At 45.0% G+C, this 17,221-nt stretch overlaps 1 protein-coding gene across 2 annotated transcripts in view; it reads left to right on the forward strand.

The window, feature by feature from the left end:
• The first annotated feature begins 10,236 nt into the window (after window positions 1-10,236).
• Window positions 10,237-17,221, forward strand: part of gba1 (glucosylceramidase beta 1) — a 31,463-nt gene continuing 24,478 nt past the window's right edge. The window contains exons 1-4 of one of the 2 annotated variants that reach the window (XM_079503259.1): window positions 10,237-10,378; window positions 11,137-11,199; window positions 13,776-13,967; window positions 16,141-16,287. In XM_079503259.1, coding sequence (XP_079359385.1) covers window positions 11,145-11,199; window positions 13,776-13,967; window positions 16,141-16,287 — 394 coding nt within the window. In that variant the 5' untranslated portion in view covers window positions 10,237-10,378; window positions 11,137-11,144. Of the gene's footprint in view, window positions 10,384-11,136; window positions 11,200-13,775; window positions 13,968-16,140; window positions 16,288-17,221 lie in introns of both variants that reach the window. The other variant, XM_079503260.1, reaches the window with a different exon arrangement.

The raw sequence follows: 17,221 nt of genomic DNA on the forward strand, positions 1-17,221 counted from the left end.
AGAACGTAGGAAGCGACACAAACACAGGCGCGTCCTTTTCTTTCAGTCATTTTGCAGTGTTTTCGTCGACTAAAACTAAGACGAAAAATGTTCGTCGACTCTACCTTTTTTCACTGACGCAAACTAAATGGAAACTAAATGAAAACTAAGCTATGATGACTAAAACTAAATGTATTGACAATTTCGTCAACAGCTAAAAACTAGACTAAAATGCTAGGAAGGGGACTAGTGGACAAGAGATCCAGTATTTAAGCAATAAGCCACGAGAGGTCTCAGGTTACCGGGTATTTTACAATGGCTGGGGGCGTAGGCAGACCCGACGCGGAGCGGAGGGTCTTCTACCCCCCCAGCCATTGTAAAATACCCGGTAAGCTGGGGCCTCGAGTGGCTTATTGCTTTTCTAAAACGGTTACAAACATATAGGAATATTAACCTAATACAACTATTAAATTCACAAAAGTAGCTACGCTTTGCGCCACCAGAGCGAGCCACATCACTTCCTTGTTTTGCTCGACAAGTAGGCTATGTGACGGGAGAATAGCGCTTGATGTCTTTACGGGGCTGCCTGGAGCCACACAATGAGCCGGGCGGTGGTTAGACGCCCGCACGGCATGGGTTTTTAAGGTAATCAAGCGCTCCCCTTCCCCAGTACAGCTACAGAGATGCGGAATCAGGTGCGAATGATATAATGTGATTGAAGGTGTGGGTTATCGGTGAAATTTACACCGGTCACGTGACGGTAACCAGCCAATCAGAATCAAGTATTGGGACTAACCGTTTTAGAAAAGTCATTTTACACTTGGTTGCATGCTGGAAATAGCAGATCTACAAGCTCACAACGCGTCACGCTGCTACGCGTTGTGCGCTTGTAGATCGGCTATTTTCAGCAAGTGTAAAATCAGTCATTACGACCACGTCAAGGCACGCCAAAATACATTTGTCGACTAGTCGACTAAAACTAGACTAACACTAAAACATTCCAGGTGACTAAAACGTGACTGAAACTAAATTAAAACTATTCAAGAGACTAATGACTGAAACTAAAATCAAAATGTGCTGCCAAAAACCACACTGTTTTGCATCGATCAAAAGTAGGACGCGACTCGCACGGCTGGGGTGTGCGCGCTTTATCCGACACACCAAAGGTCTGACGTACCGTACGCAAATCACCCGTTGCTCCCGACATGCGTTGGTCCGACACAGGGGTGGGCAACTGGCGGCCCGGGGGCCAGATGCGGCCCCCCACCTTCACTTAATGCGGCCCGCATGTTAAATATCAGAATACTGATATAGTATTGATTTCAGTGTCCAATGTAGTTATGTTAACTGTTCATAAAGTTCACTATAACTATAACTAAATGCATTTGAAATTCAATAAAGGTTACTTTTCAGGATTCCAATTAAATTATGGCAAAAAATAGCCGATCTACAAGCTCAAAACACGTCCCAGGGCGACGCGTTTTGAGCTTGTAGATCGGCTATATTTGCTACGACAGTAATATGCACTGTGGTGTGGCCCCTCTGGAGTGAGTGTGGAAATATAGTGGCCATCGTCAAAGTTGCCCACCCCTGGTCTGACATGTGTTGGTCTGACATCCCACAACTTCCCCCCCAAACCTGGGGTTAGGGTGTTTGTCTAATGACTGTCAGACTGTTAGTAATGTCAGAACTTATGCCTGTACCCCCCCCCCCCACACACACACACACACACACACCCACGCGCACACACACACACGCCGGCACACGCTTTTCTTTCCGTTGTTTTGCATCCCTATGAAACGCACGGATGTCGGGATGCAGATGAAAGCCAAGTATTTACCAAAGGAGGACGCAAATAACATAAAAGTGACGTAGGAGGACATTCTTGTAATGTAAAAAATGACGTAAGGAACATGTGAACTGAGCCCTCGAATCACGTTTTAATAAGGATGATTTGGTTTTTTTCTGATTTAAAAGGAGGATAATGCAGAGGATGTAATGAAGGGAGCGAGGCCTCAAAATGGAACCCAGCCAATTGTTTTTTTTTGTCTTATTGCTTTCTGTCTCTCTCTCTCTGATGTATATATTGTTCTGAACAGAAGGCATCCCTCTGTCATTCTATTTCTCTGATAAGGACTGTCTTTTTTTTTTTTTTTTTTTTTTTGCATTTTTAATCACTTTTTTATGTAAATACGTTACGTTCAACAAACTTCTGGTTTGGGAATTCAAAAAAACATGGAACGAATTGAGAATGGAGAAATGTGAAATCCCTTGTTATCAAACTGTATATTATATATATATAAGCAAATCTGTATGATGTATTAATAAATTGGGGAAAAAAGGAACGCCTTGTGGTTCATTGATCAGTGTTGCTTGCTCCCAACTCATTTTAAAGGTGTAGATCAGGGGTTCTCAACCCGTGGGTCGCGACCCCTCGGGGGGTCGCCAAATTATTTTAGGGGGTCCCAAAATTATTAAAAAAAAAAAAAAAAATCTACAAGCTATGAGCTTGTAGATCTGCTATTTTTAAATAGCTAAATTATAACAATGCTTAAAACACCAAAAGGGGTTCCCGCCCAAAATGGTTTAAGGTTATTGTTTATGGTTATAGCAGTCAATTTATATTGGGGGTCGGGAGGGGGCGTGGCGGGGGTCCCGAGACGTTGCCAAAGCATTTTCGGGGGTCCCCGGCCAAAAACGTTGAGAACCCCTGGTGTAGATCAGTGGTTCTCAACCTGTTTCATGTCAAGCACCCTCGATTTGACACCTGATAGCCCACGGACCCCCATTAGAAAATATATGCCAAGGACCCCCGCATAAGAGAAGTCTTTTACGTCTCTTAACAGTGATTCTCAACCACTTTATTTTCAAGTACCCCTGGGTTTGACCTGACTTAGGCTACGGTCCCCCCCATTGAATGGCATTTCTATCTCTGGGACCCCCAATGTATATTGTAAAATCAAAGTCAATTTAACTCTTGAAAGTGTACCCTAACGGGTCCATTTGGTTCCATGTGTACACTTGTCAGAGTTACAGACCCATAAGGTTCCATTTGGTTCCATGTGTACACTTGTCAGTTACAGACCCATAAGGTTCCATTTGGTTCCATGTGTACACTTGTCAGAGTTACAGACCCATAAGGTTCCATTTGGTTCCATGTGTACACTTGTCAGAGTTACAGACCCGTAAGGGTCCATTTGGTTCCATGTGTACACTTGTCAGAGTTACAGACCCATAAGGTTCCATTTGGTTCCATGTGTACACTTGTCAGTTACAGACCCATAAGGTTCCATTTGGTTCCATGTGTACACTTGTCAGAGTTACAGACCCATAAGGGTCCATTTGGTTCCATGTGTACACTTGTCAGAGTTACAGACCCATAAGGGTCCATTTGGTTCCATGTGTACACTTGTCAGAGTTACAGACCCATAAGGTTCCATTTGGTTCCTAATTATCATTTAGCCTGGGGACCCCCACTTCATTGGGGGTAAAATAACTTTATTCCAGTAATAGCAATAACTTTATTCCAGTCATTGCTGTAGTGTTTGTTCATGAAATGGTCTCTGTAGTAAAACAATAAAATTAAAAAGCTCAAGTCAGGATACCAATTTGAAACCAATCAATCAGGAGAGAGAACCCCCGCAGAGAACATTCACCAACTTCTGTGTTTTATAGTGTTCCAGCTCCAATTTGATCTTCTCAATGTTTCTTGTCTTAGAAACACTTGTTTATCCTGTATCCTTCAAGGATTGATTGATATATTGTATTAACAGATTGCAGAATTACAGTACATTTCAAGCAATGCAAACGCAATACAAAACTTAACTGTGGATGACAGCATAAAGTATATTACACTTGCTTACAACAGGGTCCACCATGTTCAATTCATAACAATTAGAGATGTACAAATATATTCTTCTATATAGTCAAAGACAGGAAATCATCATAGAGGAGGTAAAAAGGGGAAGGATATTATGACAAAAACATACAGTGAGGGGGAAAAGGGGTGGGTGGGGGATTCAGGTTTTACGGGGGCCAGTTTCGAATTGCAGCTGTCCGTAGGTGCCCTTGAGAGCGCTTTTGAAGGAGTCAAGGGATTTGCATGTCTTAATGGTAGGGCGTTCCACATTTTGGTGGCATAGGGAGCGAAATTAATTTAGTCCCTTGTTTGTGCCGAATCTGGGTTGCACATGATTTGTTGAACTCCCTCTGGTGTTGTGGGTGTGGACTTCTTTGACATTAAGGAAGTATTTAGACAGGTACATGGGTATCTTAGTGAAGTATTTAGACAGGTACATGGGTATCTTAGTGAAGTATTTAGACAGGTACATGGGTATCTTAGTGAAGTATTTAGACAGGTACATGGGTATCTTAGTGAAGTATTTAGACAGGTACATGGGTATCTTAGTGAAGTATTTAGACAGGTACATTACATTACATTACATTACAGTCATTTAGCAGACGCTTTTATCCAAAGCGACTTACAATAAGTGTATTCAACATAGGTAGGGAACAAAAACTACTAATCACCAGAAGTCTTTAGTGCATTTTCTGCAAAAACAAGCAACCAAGAGTATACCTAGCGCTAAGGTAAAAGTGCAATATATCAGCTACCTATTTCCTTAAACAGATGAGACAAAATAGCTAAATCAAATGAGCATGAGCTAAAACAATTAAGTGTATCGACTAAACAAGATCCAATAAACAATACAACAATAGAAAACAAGCGTTCGTACAACTAGTTAACAACAAGTAGGTCAGGCAGAGAGGAAGGGTAGTGTTTCCTGAAGAGGTGGGTTTTCAACCTGCGGCGAAATATGGGCAGTGACTCTGCTGTCCTAACATCAGTGGGAAGTTCATTCCACCACTGTGGGGCCAGAACAGAAAAGAGTCGTGACCGTGTGGATCGGCCAGAAGGACCCTTGAGTGACGAGGCAATCAGTCGCCCCGAGGTGGCAGACCGAAGTGGTCGGGCAGGGGTGTAGGCATCGACCATAGCCCGGAGGTAGGAAGGAGCTGTTCCTTTCACTGCCCTATAGGCTAACACCAGGGTTTTGAACTGGATGCGAGCCGCTACGGGGAGCCAGTGTAGAGAACGGAGAAGGATGGTTGTGTGGGAGAACTTGGGGCGGTTGAACACCAGACGAGCCGCAGCTTTCTGAACAAGCTCCAGAGGTCTGATGGCAGATGCCGGAGCACCAGCAAGGAGGGAGTTGCAGTAGTCCAGGCGGGAGATGACGAGAGCCTGGATGAGCACCTGGGCTGCCTTCTCCGTGAGGAAGGGGCGAATCCTCCTGATGTTGTAGAGGAGGAATCTGCAGGACCTTGTCACTGATGCGATGTTTGCCGAGAACGTCAGTTGATCGTCCAGGGTCACACCCAGATTCTTCGCAGTCCGAGTTGAGGTCACCACAGCATTATCAATGGTGATGGCCATGTCTCGGTGCGGACAGCCCTTCCCCGGGAGGAACATCAGCTCGGTCTTGTCCAGGTTGAGCTTCAGGTGGTTTGTCGACATCCACGCCGAGATGTCAGCCAGACAAGCAGCAATGCGTGCCTCCACTTGGGTATCAGAGGGGGGGAATGAGAGGATCAGCTGGGTGTCATCAGCATAGCAGTGGTAGGAAAAGCCATGGGAGTGGATGACAGCACCCAGAGATGTAGTGTAGAGAGAGAAAAGAAGAGGACCCAGAACCGAGCCTTGGGGAACCCCAGTTGTGAGCCTGTGTGGTTCTGACACAGACCCTCTCAGCATCACCTGGTAGGAGCGACCCGTCAGGTAGGATGCAAACAGGGAGAGTGCAGAGCCTGAGACACCTATCCCCTCGAGGGTGGAGAGGAGGATCAGATGGTTCACCGTGTCGAACGCTGCAGACAGGTCCAGGAGTATCAGGACGGAGGAGAGAGAGTTCGCTCTAGCGGCATGGAGCGACTCCGTCACTGCCAGCAGGGCAGTCTCTGTCGAGTGACCCACTTTGAACCCAGACTGGTTGGAGTCCAGGAGGTTGTTCTGGTGGAGATAGGAGGACAGTTGTTTAAAGACAGCACGTTCGAGAGTTTTAGATAGGAAGGATAGAAGGGAAACCGGTCTGTAGTTCTTGATCTCAGAGGGGTCAAGTGTCGGTTTCTTCAGGAGGGGGGTGACTCTGGCAGTCTTGAAAGTAGAGGGAAAGTAGCCAGATGTCAGAGAGGTGTTAATAAGGTGGGTTAAGAAGGGAAGAAGTTCAGGTGCAATAGACTGCAACAGAGTGGATGGGACCGGGTCCAGAGAGCATGAGGTGGGGCGACTAGAGGTAACAAGGAGAAGGACCTCGTTAGGGGAGAGGGGAGAGAAGTGGGATAGAGAGGGGATGGGGGGGGGGAAGAGGAGTAGATGAAGGTAGAGAGGGGGGGGGTGGCAGGCAGACGGGTGTGGGTAGTGCGCAGGGCACCAGCCGGGGGAGGAGGGAAGGAGGATCAGATATCGTTCACCTTCTTGTCAAAGAAGTTGGCGAAATCGTCAGGGAGGAGGGACGAGGAGGGAGGAGGGGGTGGTGGTTGTAGGAGAGAGGAGAACGTTTCAAAGAGTTTTTTAGGGTTGGAAGCAGAAGCCTGAATTTTAGTGCAGAAAAAAGCAGCTTTAGCAGCTGATAGAGAGGAGGAAAAAGTAGAAATGAGAGATTGGAAGGTGAGAAGGTCCTCCAGGAGGTTGCCATTTCTCCATTTGCGCTCAGCCGCTCTCAGGCTCCGTCTCTCAGTCCGCACTGAGTCCGACAACCAGGGGGCAGGTGGAGTTTGGCGTGCAGGCCTGGTGGTGAGGGGACAGAGATGGTCGAGAGAAGAGGATAGAGTAGAGAAAAGAAGATCTGTGGCGGTATCAGGGGATAGAAGAGCAAAGGATTCAGGGGCAGGGAGAGCAGGGAGAGCAGGTACATGGGTATCTTAGTGAAGTATTTAGACAGGTACATGGGTATCTTAGTGAAGTATTTAGACAGGTACATGGGTATCTTAGTGAAGTATTTAGACAGGTACATGGGTATCTTAGTGAAGTATTTAGACAGGTACATGGGTATCTTAGTGAAGTATTTAGACAGGTACATGGTACATTACACAGTAAGGTAGGCTATGTGTGCAAGGTTTTGACTCCTTCGGTTATAAGCCAGGGCTCTTCAACGCTTCTCAGGCCAAAGCAGAGGCTGCTACACCATATTGTATGACATATTGGGCTCTGTACTTGTCTGCTGTTTTTTCCCCCTCTAGAGTCTACACTACAGTCTACACACCAAAGCTCTTCGTCACTCTACAAGCTGAAATGAAATGAAATGAAATGATTACTATATTTACCCAGGGTATCTGGGCTAAGCTCAAGAACTTGTTTCCAGCCAGGCCCTGCTCATAGAACATTTCATCGTAGTGGTTCAATGCCTTGTTCAAGGGCACTTCAGCGGTGGTAATTTTAACGTGTCGGACCGCTGATTCGAACTGGCGACCTTCCGGTATCAAGACCGCTCCGCAATCCGTTCGGCTGCCGCTGCCACGCTGCTCACAGCGTATCGTCGCGCTGCAATGGGAATAGGGTTCAAGTTTAATGTGGGGGAAATAACAAATACCGTATAGGTCCTATGGACCTATGATGATTTAAAGATTTTCCGGCCTTTATAGTAACTGAGGACCCCCTAGGGGCCAGCCGGGGACCCTGTTGGAAGTCCTGTTTGGTAAACAATTTTGTAAAAACTGTAAAGTGACCTGTAACCTTGGCGTTCAACAGAGGCCTGTAACGTTATTATTCTAGTGTTGACTTGACTGTACTTATATTCATTTTAGCCTTATGTATAATTCATTGATAGACTTTATTGTATGGCAACAACAAGCTGTGTTGCACTAGGCAGTGTTGATTTTGTCGGCTAAAACTAAGACGAAAAATGTTCGTCGACTACCTTTTTTCACTGACGAAGACTAAACGGAAACTAAATGAAAACTAAGCTATGATGACTAAAACTAAGACTAAATATAGCCTACTGACAATTTCGTCAACAAATAAAAACTAGACTAAAATTTTAGGAATTAAGGGACTAGTGGACAAGAGATCCAGTAGAAGTCATTTTACACTTGGTTGCATGCTGAAAATAGCTGATCTACAAGCTCACAACGCGGTGTGAGCTTGTAGATCGGCTATTTTCAGCAAGTGTAAAAACACTCATTACGACGGCATCAAGGCCCGCCAAAATACATTTTAGTCGACCAAATCAACTGTAGATTTAGTCGACTAAAATCTTATGACATTAGTCAACTAAAACTAGACTAACACTAAAGACATTCCGGGTGACTAAAATGTGACTGAAACTAAATTAAAACTATTCAAGAAGAGACTATGACTAAAACTAAAATCAAAACTTGCTGCGAAAAACAACACTGCTTGACTGTATTAATTTTATATATAATTAATTGATAGACACGCTGTGTACGTGGCACTAGTCATTGGTTAGAACTTAGACCAGTCATTAGTCCTACAACTACAACCTATCTCAAACCCTCACCCTGGCCTAAACCTAACCAATGACTAGTCTAAACTAAGTAGCCTATGCACCCCACGCCTGTTACTTTGGGGAACTTTGCAGTACACCTATTGACACAGGCTGCCATGTACTGACATAACAAAGTGATCTATGTCTGGAATTGTGTTTTGTTTAGGTTCATTTTTGTGTTCTCTTATTTTCCACAACAACGAAATGCGTAATTTATGCTCCGTCCATTTTGGAACCCCTCAAAGGAATTGCAAACCAGGGTGGCTCAGGGGTAGAGTGTCTGGATGGTAACCGTAAGGTTGCCAGTTCGAACCCGGGCTCCCCCAGGGTTACTGTCGAAGTGTCCTTGAGAAAGACACTGAACCCCTAATTGCTCCCGATGTGCTAGTTGGTGCCTTGCATGGTTTCCGCTGCAAACAGTGTATGAATGTGTGTGTGAATGGGTGAATGTAATGCACAATCTCCGTAAAGCGCCTTGGATAAAGGCGCTATATAAATGCACCATTTACCATTTACTAATGTATTATTTGAACATCTTCAATAAAGTTGTTCATATTAAAAAAAAGGTTGCATTATGCTCTCAAAGTGGTGTGCCCCTGAGAGGTCCTTGAGGCGGGAGTTCCCGGGGGCCCCCAGCTAAATGATAGTTTGGAACCCAATGGACCCTTATGGGTGTGATGTGTGTAACTCCGAGAGTGTACACATTTAATTGGGTCCATTTGTACACTCTCAGAGTTAAATTGACATTGATTTTCCAATGTAAATTGGGGTCCCAACCCAGGCAGAGATAGAAATGCCATTGCATGGAGGTTATGTAGCCTAATGCAGGTCAAACTGGGGGTCCTTGATATTAAAATGGTTGAGAATCACTGCTAGAGCCATAATAATCTTATGGTGGGGGTCTCTGGCATATCTTTCCTGATATATTTGTCAGTTTGGGGGTCCTTCCTTGACATCATGACAAAAGTTTGAGAACCATATACTCTAAGGCAGTGGTTCCCAAAGTGGGGTCCGGGGACCCCCAGGGGTCCTTGAGGGAGTTCCAGGGGGTCCCCGGCTGAATGATAATTTTACAGTAGGAACCAAATGGACCCTTATGGGTCTGTAACTCAGAGAGTGTACACTCCCATAGTTAAAATAACATTGATTTTACAATATAAATTGGGGGTCCCAGCGATTAGAAATGCCATTAAATGGGGGGTCCGTAGACTAATGCATGTCAAACTGGTGGTTCTTGAAATTAAACGGGTTGAGCCTAGAGCCATACAAATCTTCTCTTATGGGGGTCCCTGGCATAACTTTTCAAATGGGGGTCCGCGGGGCTAATTAGTGTCAATTTCTAAAAGGAACCAGTGCATTATGTCCACAGAGCTGCTGTTCCCTTCCTTCCACCCTGGCGCCATCTGGTGGCTAACGCCGGGGCTCCACCGGGCGCGTCAGCATCGCGTCTCCGTCACCGTCAGGGAATGTTCCCTTTTTAATCAATGAAGGGTGGCTCCATGGTGGCTCCACTGCCCGCGTTGACGGAGACGCGACGCGTGCATTCAAATTGAACCGGTGCGTTTTTTGACGCGACGCGACGGAGACGCAACGCGTCCGGTGGAGCCCTGGCGTTATGACACACACACTGCGTGTTCACGTGATCTCCACCCCCCCCCCCCCCCCACGTGACCGTCATGTCCATCCAGGTCACGTGACTACAACAACAACACAGCCGGTCTCTCTTCCTCTAAAACTCAAACTCAGAGAGAACTTTACACCTCCTAAAATATGATCATATAACATTAAACTCTGCTGTTGCTGTAAAACCTGGACACAGTCATGGACAAACACACGGGCTATTGACAATGTAAAGATTTGAATCAACCTCACATGACACAACAAGCTCTAAAAAGGTAATGTTCTTCTCACCTTTATATTGTATTTTTGTGAATGCTTTGTGTCGGTCAGCGCAACAGTGATGGACCTGTGTGTGTGTGTGTGTGTGTGTGTGTGTGTACACGCGCGTGTGCGCGTGCGTGCGTGTGTCATTATAGGCTATATTAATGTGCATAATGTATTATTAATTTGCATGTGAATTCAATTCAAATGAGCTTTGTTGGCAGGAGAAAGCATACGCGGTTTACACTTATAGTTTCAAAGTGTCAAAATATAATAAAAAAAACAGTTGAAAATGGGATATACAGTAGGAGGGAGGTACAGCATAAATATGAATTATTATTAAGTTTTTAAATTGTGTACCATGTGCTTTTATTTTTTATTGTATTTTTTTTTGTTGCAAACTGTTTATAGGCAAAGTATTCATTGATTCATTCAGTCATTGTGTGTGTGTGTGTGTGTGTGTGTGTGTGTGTGTGTGTGTGTGTGTGTGTGTGTGTGTGTGTGTGTGTGTGTGTGTGGGGGGGGGGGGGGGGTAATCAATTTAAGATCAAATATCTACATATTGAATCTAGCAGCTGGGGTGCGCACCAAAGCCAGCGTAGATGTTAAAATGTCCCCAGAAGTAAATACCGCTTTAAGACCAGGAAATAAGACCAAATAGTATTAATTAATGAAAAAGATGACTATAATGTTATACATTATTACTATTAGACTTCAGAGGTAGGCTACTTTATACTACACTGTACTGATGAGTTCTTACTGCCCCCTGCAGACGAAACGATGTCATTACAAGCAGCACTTCTTTTGGTCGCTTTCACAACTGGACTGACCACAGGTAACACACTAACTCGCATGCACACACACACACACACACACACACACACACACACACACACACACACACACACACACACACACACACACACACACACACACACACACACACACACGCATTATACAATGGCATTTCTGTCTGCCCATTCAGGCTGTGGACAGTTCAGAAACCTGCCTACCAGTGACATCATCGATATGGATTCAAAGCAGATAGAAACTACAGCCTTTCTCTTTCTGGAAGCCATAGTTTAATTATTGCATTTAGAAAAGAAAAGTAATTGTGTGTGTGTGTGTGTGTGTGTGTGTGTGTGTGTGTGTGTGTGTGTGTGTGTGTGTGTGTGTGTGTGTGTGTGTGTGTGTGTGTGTGTGTGTGTGTGTGTGTATATATGAGATGAGATGGGATGAGATGAGATGAGGGGGAGAGCCGCCACGGTTGTAACACTTTGCACGTTTCACTCTTTTACTCAGAGATCCGTTCATCTACATATGTAATATTTTCAGGCAACGGACCTACACATGTCTGCTACCATAAACCACTTCAAGTTTCTCAATTGATAAAACAGGTCGGAAGTTATTAAACCGAACGTGGGCGCTCTTCCAGTGTTACATTTGCTGCGCATATCGGATTAATTGTAACGGCATGCGTGATAAATGTAACAACACAAACAAACACCATTAAACATATCGTTTTCAGCTTAAAGCAAATATTTCATTGAAGCAACTCCTTAACATTGTTTTCATACCATGGATGTTTATTGTCTCACGAGGGACAAAGTGTCTTGGGCAAAGTGCAGTAGTACATCAACGTTTTTAAAAACACACACACAGACAATACACACATTGTACAGACATTGCAGAGAGACAGACAAACCAGGCTTAAGCCACTAAAAAATACGGGGAAGCAGCTTTCTGCTTCTAGGGGCCGACGGCGTGGAACAAACTCCCACTGTACCTTCGACAGGCAGCCTCTGTAGACATTTCTTTAAAGCACAGCTCAAGACCCACTTCTACACTCTTGCTTTTAATTGATCTTTGAATTTGTTTTGTTATTCATGTCCATTACTGCTATTATTTTTTAATGTTATGCCTTGCTTTTCTTTTCTTTCTTTCTCCATTGCTCTGTAAAGCACTTTGGGCTGCATTTCATGTCACGAAAGGTGCTATACAAATAAAGTTTTATCAATATTTATTATTATCTCAATAATAGGTACAGTATACTGCAATACATGAGTAGAATGCAATTTAGCAATCAAGAGAAGTGTATGAATATAAAAATACCACAGAGAGTATTCACAAGGAATAAATATTCACAGGGTATAGTATCACAAGTGTGTCACATAATAAGAAACTGTGCAAATTAGCAATCAGAAGCATGTATGAGTATAACACAAGAATAAGAACAATAAGTAATCCACTACGAGCTATGAACTATGTGTTGGTTGTTCAGTAGAACAATTGAAGTGGGAAGGAACGAAAGTTTGAAGCGGTTGCTCTTGCAACGGCGCGCTCTGTAACGTCTACCAGAGGGTAGCGGCTCATACTCTGAAGATAGAATATGTGAAGGATCAGACAACACTCTATTTGACAGACTGATCTGATTTGGGGCAGCGGTGGCCTAAGGGTTAGAGGAGCACCCTTGTTGCCGAAAGGTTGCCGGTTCGATTCCCCGGACGGGCAGGAACAATCTGGGTGGGGAAGTGATTGTCATCACTCACCCAACACCGCTGTGTGTGTGTGTGTGTGTGTGTGTGTGTGTGTGTGTGTGTGTGTGTGTGTGTGTGTGTGTGTGTGTGTGTGTGTGTGTGTGTGTGTGTGTGTGTGTGTGTTTCTATGTGCAGGGCATTGCTGAAAATGAGAACCTGTGCTCAGCTACTTCCCTGGGTAAAAAGAAAAAAAAAAAAATCAGCACCGTTTTCTCAAAGATTGTCTGGAGAGATGGAGAAGTGTCCCAAACCAAGCAGCCATGCCATATCTAATAATGCCACCTAGCACTGCGTCATAGAACGTTGACATGACTCCCTTGCTCACACCAAAGAGCCTGAGCCTGCGGAGAAAGTCATTCCGATTCCATTTGAGCTGGTTGTTCCATTTGGATCCCCAGGTACTTGTAGGGTACAACCTGCTCAATTTGCGTGTCCCCCTCATGACCACTGGGTCATGGATGCGGACACCTTTTTGGATCGAAGATCATCTCTTTTGTTTCTGTGGTGTTTAACACAAGATGGCTATATTCACAGCACTCTTTGAAGTTATTGATCTCACTGATATAACCCACAGGGCGTTCAACACCCCGCAACAGACTGACAATTACGGTGTCATCAGAAAATGTAAAGATGTAGTTGTTTGGCTGACTACTCAAATGCAATCATTTGTGTAGGCAAGTGAAAAGAAATGGTGAACTCACCCCCCCTTGTGGCACACCTGTGCTACACAATTTAGAGCTAGAGAGTACTGAATTTACCATGACCTGTTGAGATCTGTTTGTTGACATGGAGTAGAACCATCTAATGATGAACGGATTTACTTTCGTGTGTGTGTGTGTGTGTGTATGTGCCTGCGTGCGTGCGCGTCCCTCAGGTGCCCAGCGGTGCGTGCCCGTGGACTTCGGCCATGGCTCGGTGGTGTGTGCGTGCAACGGGACGTACTGTGACAGCGTGGGCCCGGTGCGCCTGCCGCCTGCCGGCCACTTCCTGTCCTTCCTGACCAGTAAGGCTGGCCGCCGCTTGGAGGCGGAGCAACGGCCCGTCCGCAACGACACCACGGGAGACAGTGAGTCCTAAACAACAACAACAACGACTAAAATGTATTTTGGCAGGCCTCGGTGTCGTTATAATGACTGATTTTACACTTGCTGAAAATAGCCGGCTATTTTTCAAATGTAAAATGACTTATACTGGATCTTTTGTCCACTAGTCCCTTCCTAACATTTTAGTCTAGTTTTTATTTGTTGACAAAATCGACAGTATATTTAGTCATGGTTTTAGTCATCATGGCTTAGTTTTTATTTAGTTTTTATGTTTTTGTCAGTTAAAAATAGGTAGTCGACGAACATTTTGTGTCATAGTTTTAGTCGACGAAAACAACACTAGATCCTACAAATGTCTTCTAAATCCTGATCCGTTTCCTGACCGTTTCTATGTCGGCGGTGCTCAACCTTTTTCATGCCAAAGGAGCTCTAGAATAATTTATCTGTAATCGGCCGCCGACCCCCTTAAAACTTCAAACAGTTTCCGTGCTGCAGGCGTAAAGACGAGCTTTACCGTTACTCTGTCCAGCATGCCAGAGCCGTAAAGGCGAGTTTAGTTTAATCCGCGTTAATCGGGCGATTGATTCGCATCGAAGTTAGCATGTTGTAGCATTTTTAGCTAGCGCCAGGCCGCGATAACGTAAAAACGGGCAAAAATCCTGCACGCGCACAAGCCGTCTTTTTATGAATTATTATAGATTGATTTAGTTATGACAAAAAAAAACGGATGGCTCGGATAGACAGGCCCAATTCCACCACTGTGACCTGGCCGAGCTGAAAGTCGGCCAAACTCACTGTTTTGGACAGTGAGTCCAAAACAACATTATGTTTCGGTTAACCCAGAGGGTATTCAATTAGATTAGGCCCCCGGGGGGCCCACAACTACTGCACAGTGTGCGCGCGAAGCGCAGACATTTGTGGCTTCTCAAATGCATTTTGTGCTCAAACACGAAGATTTATGGCTTAAAAATAAACACAGATTCCCACGTTTCCAAATTTACCTAATGACTCTATTATAGACACTCTTCTGACTCCGTTGCCAACCTTGAAGGGTGCAATCTCATGCATCTATGATGAGATTTGTTGTTTGCGCCCGGAGTCTTTGGATTCCTTAAAAGCTCGTTGGGAGGGGGACATAGGAGAGGAGATAACTGAGGAGGTTTGGGATACAATTCTACATCGGGTACATGGGTCCTCTATTTGTGCGAGGCATGCTCTTATTCAATGTAAATTACTACACCGTGTCTACTACACCAAGGCCAGGTTTTCTAGAATTTATAATGATGTGTCTCCTGAGCGTGATAGATGTCGGCAGACCTCATCCATACGTTCTGGCTCTGCCCTTCTCTACACAAATATTGGACAGATATCTTTAATTCCTTATCAACGATAGTCGGGCAGAGAGTGGAGCCCACACCTTTGGGGGCTCTGTTTGGTGTTTTCCCCTCAGTACCGTCACTCTCTAAACCAGAGAGGGATGTTTTGGCTTTTGTCACTCTGTTAGCTAGGAGACTAATCTTGATCAACTGGAAATCGCCCCACTTCCCCTTCTCACACTCACTGGATTAGGGACACCTTGTACTGTGTAAAACTAAAACTGGAGAAGATTAGACACTCCTTAAATGGTCTTCCGGAGGATATGGGGTCCATTCCTTCAATTCATTCAGAATTTGAATCCGTCTCTGCTTGAGGATGTGTGAGGTCTGCTCGACTTTTGATATAAAAGTATCGTGTACTTATGATTGTTTATAGGATGTTGTGTACTGTTTTGTCTGTTTTTGTATGCCTTTTATTTTTCAACTTTTATTGATCCTGTTTTTTGTCTTGTTTTCTGTTGTCCTTTTTCTTTGGGGTGAAAATTCAATGTCTTTATTCTTGTACGGTATACTTGTGGGGTTTATTAAGAGAAGCTGTTAATGCCACCATTTATTATTTTTCAACTCCAGTGTTTCAATAATGCTTCTGTGAAAAAACCAATAAACAAAGTTTAAAAAAATTAAAAAATAAACACAGATAATATACACACTAGTATTGTGTGTGTGTGTGTGTGTGTGTGTGTGTGTGTGTGTGTGTGTGTGTGTGTGTGTGTGTGTGTGTGTGTGTGTGTGTGTGTGTGTGTGTGTGTGTGTGTGTGTGTGTGTGTGTGTGTGCGTGTGTGTGCGTGTGCGTGCGTGTGCGTGTGTTTGTGTGTTCCAGCGCTGAGGTTGACGATAGTGGGCTACCAGAAGTACCAGAGGGTCATGGGGTTCGGAGGGGCCATGACGGACGCGGCAGCCATCAACATCCTGTCTCTGTCCCCCGCTACGCAGACCCAGCTGCTCAAACAGTACTTCTCCTCTGAAGGTGCGTGCGTGCGTGCGTGCGTGCGTGCGTATGTGTGCGTGCGTGCGCCTGCGCATGGTGTGCGTGGTTCTAACACTGACCCCTATCATAGGATATTTTGCACTTCTGTCGTAATTGACCCATCTCTTTTTTAGGAAACTTTGCGAATAGTAGAGGTTCATGCCAAACAGGTGAGAGAGAGAAATGTATTATATCCTAATATAAGGCCAGTCCACACCAATGAGTCGCAACGCAAACCAGTTGCACTGCAACTCCTTGTGACCATTATCCCCACATCATTGCTCAGATGTGGATCTCGATTTTCCTCCACAAGAATCATTGAAATCACGATTCTCACGCGACGTTTGGCTCTGCCAGTGGGCCTAATGAGGCCAACTCCTTTCACCTGGGCCAGGCTCTGCCAGTGGGCCTAATGAGGCCAACTCCTTTCACCTGGGCCAGGCTCTGCCAGTGGGCCTAATGAGGCCAACTCCTTTCACCTGGACCAGGCTCTGCCAGTGGGCCTAATGAGGCCAACTCCTTTCACCTGGGCCAGGCTCTGCCAGTGGGCCTAATGAGGCCAACTCCTTTCACCTGGGCCAGGCTCTGCCAGTGGGCCTAATGAGGCCAACTCCTTTCACCTGGGCCAGGCTCTGCCAGTGGGCCTAATGAGGCCAGCTCCTTTCACCTGTGCAATTGCCAGCCTCTGCCTCAGCCAATTGAGGCTCAACCAATCAGGCTCTGCCAGTGGGCCGAATTGATTGCCAAGTACACTTTTCAGTTTGCAGTCTTCACACACACAGGCACATACACAGATCTCCATGTGGGACACCGGCTGACAGTTAAAACGGGTGCTATGACAACATTTATCACTAGGTTCCCAAGTTGCATCGTTCCCAAGTAGGTCGGTGGCCGACTGCGACGGGCACGTACAGGTCTAGTTTATTAAAAAAAC

This window comes from Electrona antarctica (assembly GCF_951216825.1).
Source record: "Electrona antarctica genome assembly, chromosome: 6".
Taxonomy (NCBI): Eukaryota; Metazoa; Chordata; class Actinopteri; order Myctophiformes; family Myctophidae; genus Electrona; species Electrona antarctica.